Below are 20,202 nucleotides of genomic sequence, written 5' to 3' on the forward strand. Positions count from 1 at the left end.
GTAAATGAGACATTGCCTAATTAAATATGCACTAATTTGCATATTTTCCAGAACAGATATCTGAACATTGGACATAGATTTAAAATTTGATTCATTTTGTTGACATATTAGAGTCTTTTATAGAGGGGATAATTGAAATCTCTTTTTATCACTGTCAACAGCCAGAAATGTTTTTTTTTTTTTTTTCCACCATGTAAAAAGGCAAGTGATATATGAACAACGTCTTCTGTAAAATCCTTCAGAATACAGATAGGAATAAAACTATTTTGGTATATGGAAGTGCTACTAAGGTAGAGATTTCTGGCTCGGTGCATGAGAAGCAATATGGAAAAATGGCCTTTAAAGATATCTATTGTAATTTAAATCTACAGACGTAAATAGATAAAGTGCAATAAAATAAACACTGTGTACTTTGGATATCTTCTTTCCACTAGTCTGAGGGGAAAAAACAGGTTATGAAAAGCCAAATAACCCAAAATCTTTTGTGAACAGTTTATAAAATGTTAATTTGTCATTCTAATATCCACACAATTTAAAGTATACATTTCACATAAAGATTTTTACCTTAAATTTATGTTCACCTACATTATACTTTCAATTACACTATATTGTCATTTACGTTCTTACACACTGTATGTAAAGACATAAGTAGCTGTGTCCTTTTGTGCAAACATAATGATAGCAAAGAGTCAGGGGAATGGTTTTATTGCAGAGGGCTGTTTCTGTCAGTATAATAACATTTCAATAAAGAAAGAATGATCCACACACTATCACACCCACACAAACAAAGACACACCCACATGAAATCCCTAAGCAAGGGCATGCAGGACTGGAGGCTGAAAAGCAGGAAACCAGCACACTTGTATCGGTAACTCCACACATCTGTGATGATGGTCTAACACCACATCATCACCATTACCTGAGTCCTATAGCAAAAGTGCACGAACTCTAGTTCTTCAAAATCAACCCACTCTCCACCAAATGCACTTTTTAGTCCAAAATAAATTGATCCCAAAAATTGTGGCTTGTGTCAGTGTGCATGTACAATGTGTGTTATACAGTCTAACTTTTATAACTGGAACGCTTGTATCAGGTTTTTTCTGATACCTCTTTAAACTTTGCATAGTCTAGAACATTTTGTGGCATAAAGTCACTCTCCACTGCAACCCTAAATGACACCCTAACGTCATTACCCGCATAATAAACGTGTATCTGCCTAGAAATTAAAGTATTCAACAGTAAAAGACTGCTGGTTGCTGCCTCTTGCTTTAAAAGTGCTTTGAGTGTCCATAACTTCTTTTTATTACAATAATCTTCAGCCTGTGCCTCTATTTCTTATCCTCATACATGACATGGTTCTGCCCTACATGCCAAGGTTTGCGGTACTGAGACAGAGGTTAAAATACATTCGCACGGGAGAAACTCACAGTTTGAGGTCAAAGTGTGACTTTTGACCTCACCTGACCTTTGGCATCACTGCTGTGAGATTGACAATAAATCAGTGATTGTATTCATCAATGCTTGTTTTAGTAACATTGATTGTACAATCACTGGTTGTACAGACATTCCCTCTGCCCTCTCAGAAAGGGAAAAGGCTGCATGCAGGAGGTACAAAAGTTTTCATAGTATTTTGATACTTTTCTGATGATGATAAATGAAAAGCAGAGAAGGTACAGAGGCACGGAGAGGTTGAAATAGAACACAAAAACCAGCTTTATACTGTCTATACAATGGGCTGTATAAGTATATCCTTTGATTGACACATTGCAGATTGAAATGAGATGGTCATAAAGAAATCAGTGATAAACAGAGAAACCGGAATGTATGAACATGGAATGAGATCTCATCCCTCACTCACACTCGTTCTCTCCTAGCACATTGAACATGTTGAGAGTGAGGCCCTTCTTGTCAGCCTTCACGGTATCATCTTCATCATCCCCATAAGCGTCCTCATCATCATCTGCGTCCCGATCGTTGTCCTCCTCCAGCTCTGAGCTGGATTCGCCATCGTCGTCTTCTACACATTCTTCCTCTTCGTCCTTTCTTCCTTGTAGAGCGATGATCTCAGTCAGGTCTGGGTGAGATTCCCATTCATCTGAAGAGATGGAGATTAAATGTCAAATCTGGGACACAAGTGGCAGATGACATGAACAAATCTGTAGTGGTATGATCTCTGACCTTTACTCTGAGAGTATCCAGGTGGCCGCAGACACAGACACAAGCGTCCGTCAATGGCTAATCGCAGTAGACTGTTGGCTGCTCGATAAACATCATTACGGGCCGCTTTAGCAGTCTTGTACCCTCTCTTTTCAGCCCAGGCTGGAAAAAACAAAACAAAAAGTCAACCAGTTCCTCCCTCTAATCGTATGTTAAATCCGAAATGAATGACGCCACATCAGAAGAGTACACACCTTCACACACGTCCCATGCTGTCCAGTCCTCTGTGTCGGGGTCACTTGGAGTTCCTGGACTGTGGTTGGGATGTTTCAGCTTTAATATAGACCGGAAGTCGGTCCGTTCACACAGGTATCCTACTGAACTGTAAGGCTCCTGTAGCTGGGACACTGGATATATACCACCCAGGATCTGTTTGAGAAGATGAATAACACACACACACACACACACACACACACATAAACAAAAACAAAGCCAGGATGATTTAACTTTTTAAAATTATACAGTATCATGCTGTTTTTACCTGTAGTTGCTTGTCCACTTGGGAAGGGAAGACCAGCCCAGGACAATCACACAGTTTCACAGTGGGAGTGAGGTAGTATGTTTGGAAATATTTTGTGTGACCTGGAGTTCGAGACACGCTCACGACCTTCCTGCCAACCAGACTGTTCAGCACTGAAGATTTGCCTACATTAGGAAAACCTGGAGAAAGTGCAAAAAGACTCTATATGAATTTTAAATTAATAAATGAATTTTAATTGACACATTGGGGAGAAGTACTTCATATAAAATATATGTAACTGATATTGATCTAGAACAACACAACTTTGATCTACTCACCCTCAAACCATACTGTGTACTGTGTACATCCTGTGTATATGACTTTCTTCTTTCAGACTAATACATATCAGAATTATATTAAATAATGCCCTGGCTCCTCCAAGCTTTATAATGGCAGTAAATAGAGGTTTTGAAGCCCAAAAAAGTGCAACCATTCATCATTAAAGATATCCACTTGACTCCAGGGGGTTAATTAAGGCCTTCTGAAGCGAAGCGATGCGTTTGTGTAAGAAAAATATACATATTTAAAACTTTAAAAACTAAAATAACTAGCTTCCAACAGACAGCTGTACACATCGATTTATGGCGAAAGAGTAGCTCCTGACCCGACGCATGACGTATTGACGACAAGGTAACGAAGAGGAGGGAGCAAAACAAAACACCAGTCATTAATTAGAAGTCTAAAATGAGAATATTTAAAGGGAGGCGTCAAAGCTTATGTTACTCCTACATCGCGTCAGGGGTTACTCTTTTGGCGCAAGTCTACGTGTGTACGGCCGTCTGCCGGAGGCTAGTTATTTTAGTTTTAAATATGGACATTTTTCTTAGACAAATGCATCTCTTCACTTCAGAAGGCCTTTATTAACCCCCCGGAGCCATGTGGATATCTTTTATGATGGATGGATGCACTTTTTTGGCCTTCAAAATCTCATCCTCTATTCACTGCCATTATAAAGCTAGGAAGAGCCAGGACATTATTTAATATTACTCCGATTGTATTCATCTGAAAGAAGAAAGTCAATTCACCTAGGATGGCTTGAGGGTGAGTAAATCATGGGGTAATTTTCATTTTTGGGTGAACTATCCCTTTAAAGTTGCCATGAAATGGAAATTGCGATCGTCCTTTTTATCCCTATTTTGGTGTATCTCCAAGTGAAACGGCTTCTTGAATGAGAAAAAAGCAGGACGGGACTTGACTGTCCATGATTAGCTCATTGAATTGTTGTCATTTGTTAATTACTGCAATCTCATGTGAGTGACAGGATGCTGGAAGGGAGGGATTATTGTCCCATGTCATCAAAAGATGTCCTTGTGTGGGGGAGGGCACATTCATTTTATTTATTTTTTTAAATAATGATATGCACAGATAAATAATTTAATAAAAACTGAAATGTTCCATCAAAAAAAATTGTCAATTTTGATTTCATGGTGACTTTAATCTAGGAGAAACAGGCCTTTACCTATGCAGCCCAAGGTTAGTACTCCATCTTTATAAAGTTCTTGCGTGGGGCTGTTCATTTCCATGGCAATGTCACTATGATGCTCCATCAGCACAGAGTCCGATCCATCATCAGCCTGATCCCCCTCTGTTCCCACGGCAACAGCATCCCTCTGGATCTTCTTCTCCCAGCTACTCAAATCCACTGAAAACATCATCATCATCATCATCATCACTTCCCTGTGTTCCAGTGCTCGTTTAGTTGTATGGGAGGAACTTGTCTTACCTCTTCCTGCTGTGATCTCCTGACACGCTTTCATGATTTGGAACGGCCCTCCTACCTGATTCCATCCTGCTTTCTTCCTCACCCTCTTCTTCTGTAGAACTGCAGTCAGTACAGAAGAAGGAAACATTTTTAATCTCATCTATTTTGCTCAGTCACATTATAGATAAAGCAGTGACAGTGGAAGGACTCTCTCACGGGTGCTGTAGGGTTGTCCTGGGTGCGAGGTGAAGCCGACACAGTGCAGGTGGGGGAACTGTTTAGTCAGATAGTGTTTCCATGCCAACACCAGTGGGGCAGGGCACAAGTCCACTTTATTGAGCACCAGGATGATGTACTTCTTTAACTCACCGGTGATGTAGTGATACAGAGCAGGAGAAAACTGCAGCACCTATAGACAGAGTGATATTGGCAATGACTACTCAGCTATGGATACTACAAACTATAGCTTCCACTCCATCCTTCCTTTGCTCACAAAGTGTAACGCAACACAAAAGTACTGTTTTCTGAGATTAAATGTAATACAATCTCTGGCCCCACCTAGTGGGGACTTTATTACTTCAGTTTGCATAATTTGAGACTTCTCACATTTAGTGTTACATCTATGCAATTTTGATGACCTTTTGAAAACTGCTAAAAGTTTCAACAGGAGTTACAGTCGCACACTTACTGGGTGTCTGATATCCACTATGAGCAGAATGACATCAGACATCTCAATTACTCTCCAAAGCTGCCTCCATGTCTGAGAGAGAAAGAGAGTCAGTCAGTAGTAAAGAAAACAAACAAAAAAAATGAACCAATTTTTAATAGCTGTTATTTGAAAGAGCACCATTCACGCTGTCTGAACTTCAGTAATGAATTCTTAATCTGTTATTCACATTCTTTCAGATTATCCAAACTGTTTGTCATTCTTTGGCTCACTTTAGGTAAAATAATGACTTGAGAGGTTTTTGGCTCAGGCATTTTATGGTCTCCTTGAATCCAAAACTATCAGAAAACTGGAAACTGTTAAAACAATGAATTCACTGTGATCCAATATTTGCTGAGTAACTGCTCAGCTAAGTGCTTGCAACATTTAGCTGCAAGTTTATAAATTCTTAGAAACAAAGTTTGTTTGTCTAAAAATTATCTGCACAATATTGTGGTGCTTCTGTTGTCTGTAGGCTATTAAAGACAAACAGGAATCATAAAAGCCTTTTTTAATATTAAGTTTAATATGCCTAATTTTTAGTATTATACATTTAAATTAACATTTAGGATAAGCGTTGCTCCTTTTTCACAACAGTTTTATGTATCACAAGGCTTGTGAAGGGCAGCAGCACATAAACAAGTGAATTTGAACACTTAACAGTGTTTGCCTCCAGCACTGTCTGGCCAAACAGATGCTCAAGCGCAATAAAAAAAACTATTTCATTATAGCTATTGACTCAGCAACAATCAATTTCTGGTTGCTGATAAAAATTATTTCTACCTCAAGGTTGTGCTCAAAGTGGCTGAGGGTACCGGGTGGGTTCTTGGAGTGAAGAGTGTTCAGATACTCCAGAAATGACTTCTCCTCTTTCCGCAGCAACTCCTCTCGCTGCATGCCGTAATGCCATGAGGGCCGCCGTGGGAAATTTAGGCCTGTGATTAGACAAAATGAAAATGAAATGAAAACATAAAGTGGACCTTGTTTACTCATCTATTTGACAGCAAAGTCAAATACACAGATGCTCCAGCAAATTTTTTGGCTTTGGCTCATTTTGTGAGATGTGTCCAGTTAGAGAACCACTATTTTATTTTACTCAGAAGCATAAATACCTTTCTCTTCAGGGTAGATCTGGTTTATATCCATCTCTAGTTCCTTTTCTGCCACCGGCTTCAGGATTTTCTCCATCGCTATTTTCTTCCTCTTCTCCACCTCTTCCTTGTTCTCCCTCTCAAAGTGCAGACGGAATCTGCAAAACAAGCCATTATAAGATTAACAAACAGGATGACACATGCCCCTGCTAAAACATCTCGTGTTGAATTAATAAGACGAGACTGGACTGACTGTTTCACCTGTCCCAACTCACCTGTTGGGGTCATATCTGCCGTCTCTAGTGCCAGGCTGATGGTTGATCCTCCTGATGTCTGTCGTCTCGCTGTCTGATGTATCGGACTGTCTGTCTCTGCCAGGTCCTCTCTCCACACTGGCATTTCGGCTACTGTGACTTGAACCTGTTTCTCCTGCATACACACATACAGAAACTTTTGTTTTCTGTCTGTCTTGAACATAACTCCAAAGCAAAGTTTATATATATATATATATATATATATATATATATATATATATATATATGTTTAATTCACTGTTAATTGCAATTTCTTTAACTATATGTTAAATTTACTAGCAATCTTCTAGTAAATCATATAAAGTTTTTTTTAATTATATGCTCTTTTCTGTGAAAAGCATCGTGCACTTCCAATAATCATGTCTCCCTCATAACAAATAATGTTGTCATTACAATTGTTATGACAATAGTGTGGAACTTCACAGTGATGGCATAAATAATTATCCCTTTAATGCTATTTCACTAGCTCTTCTGCAACTATTTTAGGTAGTTTTACGGTGTACTAGACCCGAATACTTGCAGAACTGCAGACGGACAGCAGTTAATTCGGCCTGCTTTAGTGTGCATTGATCGCTTTGTTGTTGTATTACGTAAGTTCACGCTGAGTCTGCGCACTTTTATACCGCATAACACAAGCGCCAACTACAGCAAAACACGAGCTGCTCAAAATGCGTGGCATAATCACCCCCTTTCAGCATCATTTCACTGTTGACAAGGCAGAATTGAAATTTGGTCTGTAAAGATAAATTACTGTTCGCTTTAAGTGACGTTCGACCTGTCAGGAGTCAGGAGTTGTTTACTGCAGACAACATCCATATCAAGCTCATTATGATACATTTATACTGTTGCTGGACGTTAAATTCAGCGTCCATGCAACCCACAAATAAAAATGACACCACGCGCAGTTTACTGCCTGTCAAGTTTGGTTACATACATCCACAGAAACTTAGCAAACAAAGTAGTTACACCAGCGTAGTAGCTCAATTAATGTTCTAATATGTGAAAACATGGTCACATTTCTGCACACTAAAATATAAATCATAAAACAGTGCGTCACGTGGCTATTGTAGAACGTCTGCGAGTGCGTTCAGCTTGTCGCGCGCTAACTCAGCTAAGCTAGTTACCCACCTCTCTTTTTCTCGCGTTTCACCTGGAGCTGCTTCTTTTTCTGTTTGTTACTAAAAGGCTTTTTGCGTGGCATGTTCGCATGAGTCAAAGAAGAAAAAGGAAAGAACACGCGAGGACGTAACCTCCGTTGTTAGCTCTGTATTTACATTCGTGAAGTTTCTCCGCTACTCGCATGGACTTTTCTGTGACACCGCCCACTCACGGGGTGGACGCTACCAATATGAACTTCAAAGATTCAACACTAGGCGTCACGAATACATATGGTCTCTGTTCAGTACAGTTATTCTCTGTTCTTTTACTGCATTTGTTCACTTTATGCGACTACTGTTTACAAAAGTAAAACGATAAAGCAATAAGTTATTTTGACCCCCATATTTTTGACAGGTGGTGCAATCTGTCATAGAAATGAAACTTACTGTTGTACGATAGAATGTTGGGCATCAGTAAGACTATATAAATCAAATGTAAGTGTACATAACTATACATATTTAAAAATATAAATTAAATAAGTTAATTTTATAAATAACTATATATCAGTTTTATAAATATCAATAACTATAAATAACTTGATGTTGCTGATGCTGAAAGGCCAATGTGAATGAAGTTAAAGGGTTAGTTCACCCAAAAATGAAATTTCTGTCATAAGGTACTCCCTTCATGTCGCTCCAAACCAATTAAGACCTTCGTTCATCTTTGGAACACAAATTAAGATATTTTTGATGAATTCCAAGGGTTTTTGAACCACATATAGGCAGCAATGTCATTGCACCTTTTGAGGTCCAGAAAGTTTTTAAAGACACCGATAAAATAGTCCATGAGACTGCAGTGGTTCAACCTTCAAATTGTTAAATAAAGTTGGTACTTTTGTTATTGCGCACAAAAAGTATTCTCGTCGCTTCATAAGATTAAGGTTGAACCACTGTAGTCACGTTGACTATTTAAACAACGTCTTTACTACCTTTCTGGACCTCAAAAAGTGAAATAATGTTGCCCTTTAACCACAAATAATTAATTCTGTCTTCCATATTCTGCTTATTGGATACTTGACAAGCAATTCAACTGTTTATGCATATGCATTTACAGTCTTAGGGAATTTAGATTAAAACGTTTAAAATCACAACCACAAAGAAGTATCTTAATTCTCTAAACTTAATTTTTGAGGGTCCTGGAGAGGGTCTATAGACAGAGGTATAAAAAAACAGAATTTCAATAAATAATAATATTTTATGTTCTCAAATGATTTCAAAATGTGAACAATTACATTAATGATCTAAGTATTATATAAAGCAATAATAACTGGTATTGTTGTAAATAAAAATCACTTAAAAACCCAGGTTGACAGTCTGTAAAGGTTGCAAACCCGTGCTATAAGAGAATCACAAGGAGGCACATCAGAAGCATTTTTTTTTTAATATCTTGTTTTAAAGGGTTAATGCACACTAATCTGATTTCGTTAATGTCTAGAGATTGACATTTGGGGTGCATGTTATTAGTTATTTTGATAGAATAACAGTAGTAACATAGTAATAATAGAATATTACATGTCATCTGCAGATCGGACTACTAAACAGGATTTTTTTTTTTTTTTAAGAAAAACACCATCTTAAGATATTTGCCATTGACATTAGTAGACACAAATTCTTTTTGTCCTATTTACTGTTGTCCTTTACTCATTCACACACAATACATTTGATAATCATATATATGTGATTTTCTGCTTTACATACATGGCTGCAAACAAATTTCCCTTTTAAAACGAAAAAAGACCAACAATACCCATACATACTGTGCAAGGGACAATATTTCTATTCTTGTTGACAGTAACAATATTAATGTTGACAGTGCAATGATCGTACCAACAACTAGACGCAGACAATCATACAAAATGCGATAAACCAGAAATTTGAAGGAAAGACTTGAGATATGAGCTGGGTACCCACTGAAACGGCTACAGTCTTCAAGGAAGCTTCTGTGAGGAAGATCAGGATTACAGCAATAAATGTTTAAAAAAATGGAAAGAAAAAAAAATAGACAAAAGTCTTTCTTCTTCACTTTTGTCCATTTAAGTCCACTTTCTCCTTCATACAAATAAGAAGGCATTGAGTAAGAAAATTCTTTCAGTATCCACAAATGTGTAGATCTCGTTAATAGCAACAGTTTTTTCTAACCTCCAACGTTTCATCCCTTGCTCCTCATGAGTTCAGGTGTTCCACCTGTATGGCAGAAGCCTCCACAGTGATGCAGAGGTCTTTGTGAGGCGAGATGTCAGACACACTGACAGTTTTATACTGCACATCTGCAGAAGTTACTGGTTTGTACTGGTTCAGGTCGAATACGCACGGCACACCGGCTGGCTGGCCGAAAATGTCGGTCCTCTCAGCTCGGCTCTGTATGTCTCCTTCTGATCCGCCTCCTCCAACACGACCTGGGCTGTGACTTTGTTGGGTTGATCCGGGTGGAGACGGCAGCATATCTGGGGCGTGTTTACGCATGTGTTTCATCAGATACGTCTCCTACAGGCAGAGAGAGATACATATTAGGATCATTTTGAGAACAGGAACTGGGAATGCTGCTCATTTATGGTGTGAGATTGGTTGTTAATGTTTGTACCGAGGTATATGTGCGGTTGCATAAACCGCAGGAGTACAGCTTGGCGTGCTTGACTGTGTGAGTGGACAGATGAACCTCCAGGCTGGCTGCATCTACATAACCACGGTTACAGTGGTGACACTTATACGGTTTGTCCTTGTTGTGTTGACGCCGATGGGACTGGAAAAGATTGAAAGAAACACTGAAATGACAGTTCACTAAAAAAAAATGAAAATTGTGTCATCATTTACTCCTCCCATTTTTTTCAAACCTGTCAAAAGCTGATTTGCTTTCATCCAAATAATGAAATTAAATGGGGAGCAGGGTTTGTCAGTCTCCACAGAACACCATAAGCATCATAAAACAACCCATGTGACTTAGGTGATTAATTCAAGTGTTCTGGAGCTGTACACAAGCTTAGTGTGAGGAACAGACTGAAATGTAAGTAATTATTTATGGAAAATGTGTGAATAACAAAACTTAAAACTGAAAACTGTTTCTCTTTCAATTTGATTGTGAGTTTAAACTGAATTGGCCACATCCTACTGGAAGCAAAACAGGAATCTGAATCGGAACGACAGAAAGATCCATCTATCTACTTATCTATATCTATATAGACACTACTGTACAAAAGTTTGGGGTCAGAAAGATCTTTAAATATCTTTGAAAGAAGTCTCTTATCCTCATCAAGGCTGCATTTACTTGACAAAAAAATGCAATAAAAACTGTAATATTATGAAATATTATTACAATTTAAAATAACTCTTTTATTTGAAATATAATTTAATCCTGTAACAGCAAAGCTGAATTTTCAGCATCATTACTCCAGTCTTCAGTGTCACAAGATCCTTCAGAAATCATTCAATATGCTGATTTGGTGCTCAAGAAACGTTTCTTATTACATTCTTATTATTCTCATTCAAAAAGACTTTCAATAAGCTAAAATTCAAAATTTGTGTTGATAAACTACTTCTCTAGTTCATTTACAGTTACAATGACATGATTTCTTTAAATTACAATTAATTATAATAATAATTTCTTTGCATCCTGTTTGCTACCTTAGGTAAAATTTAAAGGCTCTGTACAATTCTGGACAAACTGAGAATCACGATTTTTTGTTTAAAATGGAGATCATAATTCTCCCACAGTTCTGAATAGACAACTAAACAAAATAACATATAATTTACTTTTTAATTAATTGCTGCAGTCTATTTAAAAAATATTTAATTAATTTTAATGAATTATTTTTAAAAAATGGTTTGAATGATTGATTCAATGACTCACTCATAAAGACTTGTTTCATTATTGGATGAATCAGTGATTTTGAACAAATATCTTCAATAATATCAATGACAAATACATTTTTAACAGTAACAATGTAATCGATACAATGTTTATCGGAAGCATCAAGTTGCTTTCAAAAGGGTGATTTACTGATTTTTTGATTGCGCTTGTAGACATCAGTGTTTATATCCAAACTATAAACTTCATTATCATTTAGGAATAAGATCGCCTGACTCTGAATCAAGATTGCAATCTTTTAACAATTAATCGCACAGCTCTACTTTATAGATTTAAATGGAGAAACAGAGTACTTTCCTCACCTGCAGATTAGAGAGTTGAGTGAAAGACTTCTCACAACCCATGTGTGTACATTTGTATGGCCGGTCTCCTGTGTGGATTCTGAACAGGCACAAAATTTGTCAAGAGGTAAGAAATGAATGGAAATATAAACTGAGTATGTATGGTTAAGAATGAGGTGTAGAAAAAGCCATAAACACAAATGAAAAAAAAAAAAACATGTCCATTACCGCACCTGTGGTGTTGCTGTAAGTGACTAAGCTGTCTGAAGGACTTCTGGCAGTAGGTACAGGTGTAAGGTTTAACCCCTGTGTGGATTCGTATATGCTGAGCAAGGTAGCTTGAGTTGGCAAAGGATTTCGAGCAATGAGGACACTTATGAGGTTTGGATTCTGTGTGATTTCTGTAAAGAAGGAAAGACAAACATGTTTACCCATGGGCTCATTCAATAATTTATAGACTTACACAAATATTTGACATAACAATATTCTTCATTTCTACACTCACTCTGCTGACCTTTCTCAGGTGGTCCCTAAAGCGCGCAGTTTATTTCGAAGACACATTTGGATGTGGTGTGGTAGGTGTTTGAATGAGGTCACAGAAAGGGCAGATCCATTTCTCAAAAAAACATTTGCACTAAATCCTCAGAGGAACTGTGTGGGCCACAGAGCTCAATCCTATGTCCAAGTGCGATCAGGAGTGGACGAAACCTTTATGTGACCTCTATTTCAGAGCGAGACAGAACCTCATAAAACTTCTACACAGGTATGGGACCATAATGCAGAGTCAAAGAGAACTAGGCTTTCACTGACAGCTTCAATTTCAGTTCAATTCTTCAGTCGGTGTGTGTAAGACTCCACAGTGTGGTGTAAAAGTTTAAGTAGTCTGCGGTAATAAAAAGTGTGCCAGAGGAGAAATAAATTATACAAATAGAGAAAGGAAAATATTAAAAAAAATATATATAAAATGACATTTCTTTCATTTTCTTGAGATGAAAAAGAACTCTTCCTGACAATCTTTAGATTCTTTTAACAAATTTTCCTCCAGTACATCAGTGAGATATATTTAATGTGCAATCCACCCACATGGTGACATCATGCTATAGCTGACTTCACCATTATAAAAACTGTGGTATATATTTAAAGAGTCCATTAGACATAAACTTGCATATAAACAAACCACCACCAGAGAATGTTGCTATAGCAACAAGCAAAAGAGGATGAGGCCCTGTTGTCCACCTTTCCAACGTGACTGTGGAATGTCTCAGAGGGTGAACACCCAGGACACGTGTCTGCGTTCAAAAACTGTTAAATGAGCACGACGGAAAGCAGAATGCGGAGTTCACAAGAAGCAATTTATCCGCCCAGGTTTTGTCAGTTATTCATAAAGTAGGCAGGTTGAAAAGACTGTCAGCTACCACTTTTAAATAAATAAACATATATATATATATATATATATATATATATATATATATATATATCCTGAAACTAGCATTAGCCTTTATGAAAAGGTGCAGAGAAACATTTTTATTTTAGATTTCTCAAACACTTTTCACAATAAATATCATTACAAATCAATGTGTTAAACATATGTAGTTAACATATTAATTTTGACAGCCCTAAAAATACATGGCAAATAAAATATTTTTCACCACACTCACAATATTGAGATACATTACAATGGACTTAAGTACCAATAATTTTATGTGTTTATACTTTCATGCATTTATAATTTTCTACAGTACAACTAAATCAGAATCAGATGTTTTTAAACCAGGGTCGAGGAACCCTCCAGGGTTTGCTTTAGCGCAATAATAAAACAAAAAATGTACTTAATTTAGAAAATGTGTGGTCATTATAATACGAAATTTAATATTTTTCTCAGACTGTATAAATAAGTCTTTATAGATAAATATCTGCAGCAGCCTTTATATTTCAGAAAATACTCAAAAGAACTTTTAAAGCTGCAGTCTGTAACTTTTTTTTGTGTTCAAAATTTATAAAATGTATATTACTTTCAAGGTCCAGAAAGGTACTAAAGACATCCTTAAAACCGTTGACACGACTGCAGTAGTTCAACCTTAATTTTATGAAGCGACGAGAATACTTTTTGTGCGCAAAAACAATACAAAAATAAATCTTCTCTTCTGTGTCATTCTCATACGTTGTTACGTCCAGCGCTTCCAGATTCTACGTCAGAACGCCGACTCGTTGGCTGGCGCGTCAGCATCACAGGCATGCAACCTTGGCCAATACTGAGCCGGCATTCGGACGTAAACACGGAAGCCTTCGCTGTGCTTACTCCGTCAACTGTGTAAGGGTAATGACAGGGATAGGAAGAGATTGTTGAATAAAGTCCTTATTTTTGTTGGGTTTGCGCACAAAAAGTATTTTAGTCGCTTCATAAAATTAAGGTTGAACCACTGCAGTCACGTCGACTGTTTTAACGATGTCTTTAGTACCTTTCTGGACCTTGAAAGTGTTGATTATATTGCGGTCTCTGGACGAGTCATATACCTCACGGATTTCATCAAAAATATTTGTGTTCCGAAGATGAATGAAGGTCTTACGGATGTGGAACGACTAATTAATGAGTAATTAATGACAGAAATTTCATTTTTGTGTGAACTAACCCTTTAAAGTCTTTATATATAATGCAAAACTATTTGACGGCATTAATTATGCCTTAATTTTAGAACTGTAATATCAACATTTAATTGGTTTTTGGTCATATATGACAAACGTTCTCTGACCAACACACTGATTCGCTCTTTAACGTGTTTAATGCAGTTTGAATTACGATATCATATGTTTTGTAATGTGTATAATATCGTGAGGAAGTTGGCGAACACACACACGCGCTCCCGCAGTCCTCTCCCTAAACTAAGGTCCATCACACACACTCTCCACCACCCGCCTGCTTTGCCACAGACACCCACACACAAACACACACACGCTTGAGGTGCGGTGCTGAATACCGTGTGTGTTGCTGTAAGTGACTGAGCTGTCTGAAAGCCTTCTGGCAGTAGGAGCAGGTGTAGGGCTTGGCACCGCTGTGGATGCGGATGTGCTGGGCCAGGTAGCTGGTGTTAGCGAAGGATTTGGAGCAGTGCGGACACTGGTGAGCTTTCACCTCCGTGTGCGACTTGGAGTGCAGCTGCATGTCTGACTTACTGCAGAACGTCAAACCACACATCCGGCACCTACAGACAGAAAAACACACACACACACCAAAGGGTGGACAGAGGGATGAGAGAGGAGGAAAACATGGGAGAAGACAAAGTGCGGATGAAAACGGGGCAAAGAGAAAAGGAAGGTTACAAGCCTGTCCATCAATAGTGAAAGGAGAAACATGAGACACGACAAACAGGCAAGAAAGAGACACAACACAAGCGGGAGGGTGAGAGACGAGGAGGTCAGTGGAGAACGATCCAGAAGGAAATCGTAGACCCTGGCTCTAGAAAAGAAAAACGAGAGGGAGAGGCCAGAAACGCGAGTGCAGGTGGGTGACAGAAGTGTGTGTCTGTGTGTAGCTGAGGTTGCACATGCTGCTGAGCAGAATAACACACACTTCTACTAAAGCACAGCAGACAAACTCGTTGCGAAGCCTTCAAGCCGGCGAGAATGTGTGTCTGCCGGGAGGGCCATGCATTTCTGCAGTATGAAAATGAAGTGGCTTAGGAATCCCTGTCTCTGTCTTTGCCTCTTCTAATAGATTGCAAGAAACACACACTGAGTTCATGCTGAGCCGATGTCCCTTTGAAAAGCCATACCTGTATGTTTTACCGCCTTCTTTCCCAGCATGCCCTTCTTCTGGGGACAGACTGTAAGGGTTGGCAGAATGATGCTACAGAGAAAAGGAAAATCAGTCAAAAAAAAAATTTGTTTAAAACTTAATGGAAAAATTACTTGGCACATGTTTGGGTTTAGTAAGTTTTTTTTAATACTAATAAGATTTTTTAATAAGAAGAAATAAATACTTTTATTTAGCACGGACGCATTAAAATGATAAAATGTGACAATAAAGTTATTTATAATGCAACAAAAGATTTCTAATTTCAAATAAATTATGTTATTTTGAACTTTCTATTCATCAAAGAAACATATATACATATATATATATATATATATAGTGCACAGCATAAATGAGTACACCCCCTCTGAACAAATACAAAAGATGTATTTTCTTTATGATCACTAATACAATTCATGGAAAGATGGCAAAACTAAAATGTACTAAACATATACATAATAAAAACTGAGAAATATATGTCATTAATAACCATAAAATAAGTAAATTAGCCAATTTTGTTTAAATTAAGGATTGCAGAAATGAGTACACCTTAGATTTAAATCAACAAATGTATAATATTCTAGTATTTAGTATGCCCTCCATAATTTTGAATATACTGCTCTGACCCTTCTTGGCATGGAGTGTACAAGTTCATGACAAATTGTCACATCTGTCCTGTTTAACTCCTGGATGATGAGCTCCTAAAATGCCCTGATCTTTAATGGGGAGTGTTGCTCAACTCGTCTCTACAGAATCCCCCACAGGCGCTCAAGAGTGTTAAGACTGAGTGCAATACATGTCCACAGAAGGTTTTTCACCTTGGGAGAATGCATATCCTCATTGTCATGTTGAAAAAATGCCCAACAATGCAGGGAATGAGGAAAGGGTAACATCTTCTGTTTCAAATTTGTGTATTAAATTACACAGTGGTGTGGGAATTTATGACTGCACTGATAAAGCACAACTTCCTCACACCTTCAGCACTCATACATCCCTATATAACAGCTTTACTACCACTGAACTTTAATGTGGGAACCAGGCATTTCTCACTGTACTCCTCCTCTAGCAACACCATAACATTTTGGATGCTGTTAGATCCAAAATGACTGATTTGGTCTCATGAGACCAGAGTATTGATTCCCAGAATCTATATTTTGTAAATATGGGCTTTGGAAATAGCTAACTGACTTTATTGTACTTTGGTTACAGTAGGTAGTTCCAGTGAGAACAGTAATTGAGTAATTGCTGACTTTCAGAAGTTTCAGAGGGGGTGTACTCATTTATGCTGTGCACTGTATATATGTTTAACAATTGTACTGTTTTTACTGTATTTTGTTTTCAATAAACATTTTTTTTTTTTTTTTTTTTTTAAATCTTACCACCCCCAATTTTGACCAATTGTGTATCTGGGCTTATCACTTTTTTCTAAGGTCAGACAATGTAATTCAAAATGATTTCAATGTATGCATGGTCATTATACCTGTCCTGAAAGACCCAAAATCATGGGATCTGTCCCAGTAGGTGATCCAACCAAAGGGAGTGTGGCTTTCTTCTTTCTGCCCCGTTTCGACGGTAATGGGATGATGACCGGCGAGCAGGGCAAGGAGTCATTTCTCTTGTCTGGTGGAGTCATGCAAGAGTAAAATACTTTAATTAATTATGTGAAACAAGACTAATGAGACAATAAAAAGTATCTGTAACATTTAAGACATTTCAAACACTCAATAAACCAATAAACTGACACAACATAAGATATTCCCAAAATTAGCGTTTAATCATATTGCACCAAAAATCATACCACATGCATGTCTATAAAAAGGTGCATTACCCGTTTGGACTGTTATCATGGTGGTGGATGGGTGTCCAGGAATAAGGGACTGAGCAGATGATACTGGAGACACCAGAGTGACCAAACCCGCTAGAAAGAGTGATGGGAGTGATGGAAGATTTATCAAAGTGAACAAACGTGCAAATAGTGTAAACTAAGGAGAGAAGAACCTGTAGCAGTTTATCATAAACACACACATACGGTACCTGCCGTCATGATGCCCGTAGGCGGTACCGGCACCACTGTGATACTGTGTGAGGACTGGGATGGTTGTGCATGCTCTTGTTTTAGTGTCCTTGCTGTATCCATGGCACCCCCAGAAACCGCCACCACCGCTGTAGTGGGATAGTGGGCGGGGCCATGCGAGTAGGTGGGGCTTTTGTCCTGACCAAGCTGCTCCTTTACCTTATTGAGAAATACAGCATTCTCAATCTAAACCAAACAAACAAAATGGGTGAGTCAAATAAGATCAAATAAAAGTGTATTATTATTAAAATGAGTTACATTTTTTCATATGCTCAACAAGGCTGCATTTATTTGATTAAAAAAAAAAGTAAAAATGGTAATATTGTGAAATATTATTACAAGTTAAAATAACTGTTTTCTATTTTAATATACTTTAAAATCTAATTTATTTCTGTGATGGCAAAGCTGAATTCTTAGCAGTCATTACTCCAGTCTTTAACGTCCTTCAGAAATCATTCTAATATGCTGATTTGGTGCTTAAGAAACATTTCCCATTTGTTATCAACGTTGAAAAACAGTTGCGCTTCTTAATATTTTTGTGGCATTCATTTGAAATAGAACAGCATTTTTCATAATTTAAAAGTCTTTACTATCACCTCTGATCAATTTAATGCTTCCTTGCTGAATACAATTTCTTTAAATAGTCTTACTGAACACAAATTTCTGAAAGGTACTGCATACAATGTAAGCTGTAAAATACAATATAAAGCATGCAAATACATTAATTTGGTACTATATTAATGCTATTATAGGCCAGGCATAAAATGCAATACTCAATATTCAAACTTAGACAGCTGAAACGTATATCTATCGGTGTGCTTACCTGTCCCTGCACAGGAGACCAGAAATATGAAGAATTGAAATGGGAATCCTCCATCACCCCTGATAAAATAAAGTAAACATTTTGATAACATATTGTAATCTTTGACCTTACGGATAGGGACAAACAATTTTATTTTATACATTATAATAATAAAAAATTTACCTGTGGGGCAATATAATATGATAAAAGTTTCAGAAAGAAACTAATAATAATAATAATAGTAAATTCACATTTTACAAATAAACCGTTTTAATAACACAATTATATATAGAACTGGACAACATGAATTATGCAGGAAATATTATTCAGGAAGAGCTGATGTTTACCGTAAGTCTATTTATGGTCAACAACACTGCGACAAATAAATCATGCATTTCACATCAGCAAGTTGTTATAAACTCTTCATACGTGACTGTAATACACTCCTTATGACAGAAGCAATATCACTCGTGAGTCAGTGTTCAGGTTATATTGTTACAGAATGGCGGGTTTATACAGAAGCTCTTGCGGCTATCTGGGTGCAATTTATCATTTTGTTGCAGAGAAGAGAATGTGCTTTGCTTTAATCTTTATTAAAAGCGATGCATTGTAAAATCATGTTTTTGACCATATTATGAAATATTAAAATATTTATTTGTAAATAAATGCTTATATCTAAATATCTGAATATTACTGACAGGCTGGGGCGAATCTACTGTACGATAGTGGAGGCGGACCTGCAGCCCACAGCATGACGTGACCCGTGCATTCACTCTACGGTCGGCTAAAATAAAAAAGAAAAGGCGAAAAACGATAGAAAAAAACAGAACGAGTGGGAAAAAAAACGTCGACGCTGGAACCGAGGCGGTTTTACGCAGACTTCCGGCACATGAGTCTCGACGATCGGGCGACAGCCGCGCCAGCGGCTCACATCAACAGCCAAAAACAAGCTTCAAAGTGAAAAATAAAGACTGATTACCAGCTCTCAAGACTTTAGCTTCGCCCGCCGGGGATTTCCTCCGATCGGGGTAGTTTGTAAAGTCTTTCCGAACCCACCCGATTGAAGAATTTCAATGTTTTTTTTTCCTCCCTTGTGTTTTTTCTATTTTTTTCTTTTCTTACGGAGTTAGCCGAACTGTCTACACAGCACTTCCTCCCAAGCGGCGCGAATGATGCCCGTGCGTCAGGACGTCACTTCCGCCCAGTAAGGTCAAACGTGTCCAAGAACGTTGTTTTTAACACCGTGAATGTTCATTATGCCTTTACACTAAAATACATTATTTTGTCATATAAAAACAATGATTTAGACATTGTAATTATTGTTTCACATTGTTAATGAAGCATTTGCAAACATCCACAAGTTCCAGATTTTTCAGTTTAACAACTTTTTTTCAGTATTCTTTAAATAATAATACAAAATGTCACTACAATTAAATGCTTTCAAACGTACTTACGTTTGTATAGATGTATGCTACAAAGCAATGTTCAATTAATCTACTGGTAGGCCTGTGCCATGTTTGTTGTATTTTACAGCTGTATATATGTATGTATGTATGTGTTGCTTAAGAAATAAAAAAAATGTCAAAGAACAAGAGCTGTGTTGTAATACACAACTGCAGTTTCAACCGTGTGATTTCATTCAGACTTGCGGCTTTTAGACATCTACCTGGCTCCATGCAATGTGAA

At 37.5% G+C, this 20,202-nt stretch overlaps 2 protein-coding genes across 5 annotated transcripts; both read right to left on the bottom strand.

Moving 5' to 3' along the window:
• Positions 1 to 689: 689 nt before the first annotated feature.
• Positions 690 to 7,892, bottom strand: gnl1 (guanine nucleotide binding protein-like 1). Its single transcript, XM_051865884.1, has 12 exons — positions 7,679 to 7,892; positions 6,512 to 6,665; positions 6,258 to 6,394; positions 5,929 to 6,080; positions 5,128 to 5,199; positions 4,656 to 4,848; positions 4,461 to 4,559; positions 4,197 to 4,379; positions 2,699 to 2,877; positions 2,412 to 2,586; positions 2,179 to 2,319; positions 690 to 2,095 (listed from the first exon to the last, which is right to left on the bottom strand). The coding sequence occupies exons 1-12, from the start codon at positions 7,749 to 7,751 to the stop codon at positions 1,851 to 1,853; spliced, it is 1,803 nt and encodes a 600-aa protein (XP_051721844.1). The 5' UTR covers positions 7,752 to 7,892; the 3' UTR covers positions 690 to 1,850.
• Positions 7,893 to 9,069: 1,177 nt separating this feature from the next.
• Positions 9,070 to 20,037, bottom strand: znf384b (zinc finger protein 384 b). 4 transcript variants are annotated; one of them, XM_051864503.1, is made up of 11 exons: positions 19,496 to 20,037; positions 18,538 to 18,596; positions 17,666 to 17,900; positions 17,469 to 17,558; positions 17,121 to 17,260; positions 15,621 to 15,694; positions 14,826 to 15,050; positions 12,084 to 12,251; positions 11,872 to 11,950; positions 10,289 to 10,447; positions 9,070 to 10,191 (listed from the first exon to the last, which is right to left on the bottom strand). In XM_051864503.1, the coding sequence occupies exons 2-11, from the start codon at positions 18,589 to 18,591 to the stop codon at positions 9,871 to 9,873; spliced, it is 1,545 nt and encodes a 514-aa protein (XP_051720463.1). In that variant the 5' UTR covers positions 18,592 to 18,596; positions 19,496 to 20,037; the 3' UTR covers positions 9,070 to 9,870. The 4 variants fall into 4 exon arrangements, with proteins under 4 accessions (XP_051720463.1, XP_051720465.1, XP_051720467.1 ...); XM_051864505.1 differs by having other exon boundaries at positions 17,675 to 17,900; positions 19,496 to 20,023; XM_051864507.1 differs by lacking the exon at positions 14,826 to 15,050 and having other exon boundaries at positions 17,675 to 17,900; positions 19,496 to 20,008.
• Between the last annotated feature and the right edge of the window lie 165 nt (positions 20,038 to 20,202).

The sequence above is a fragment of the Ctenopharyngodon idella genome, chromosome 16 (assembly GCF_019924925.1).
Source record: "Ctenopharyngodon idella isolate HZGC_01 chromosome 16, HZGC01, whole genome shotgun sequence".
NCBI lineage: Eukaryota > Metazoa > Chordata > Actinopteri > Cypriniformes > Xenocyprididae > Ctenopharyngodon > Ctenopharyngodon idella.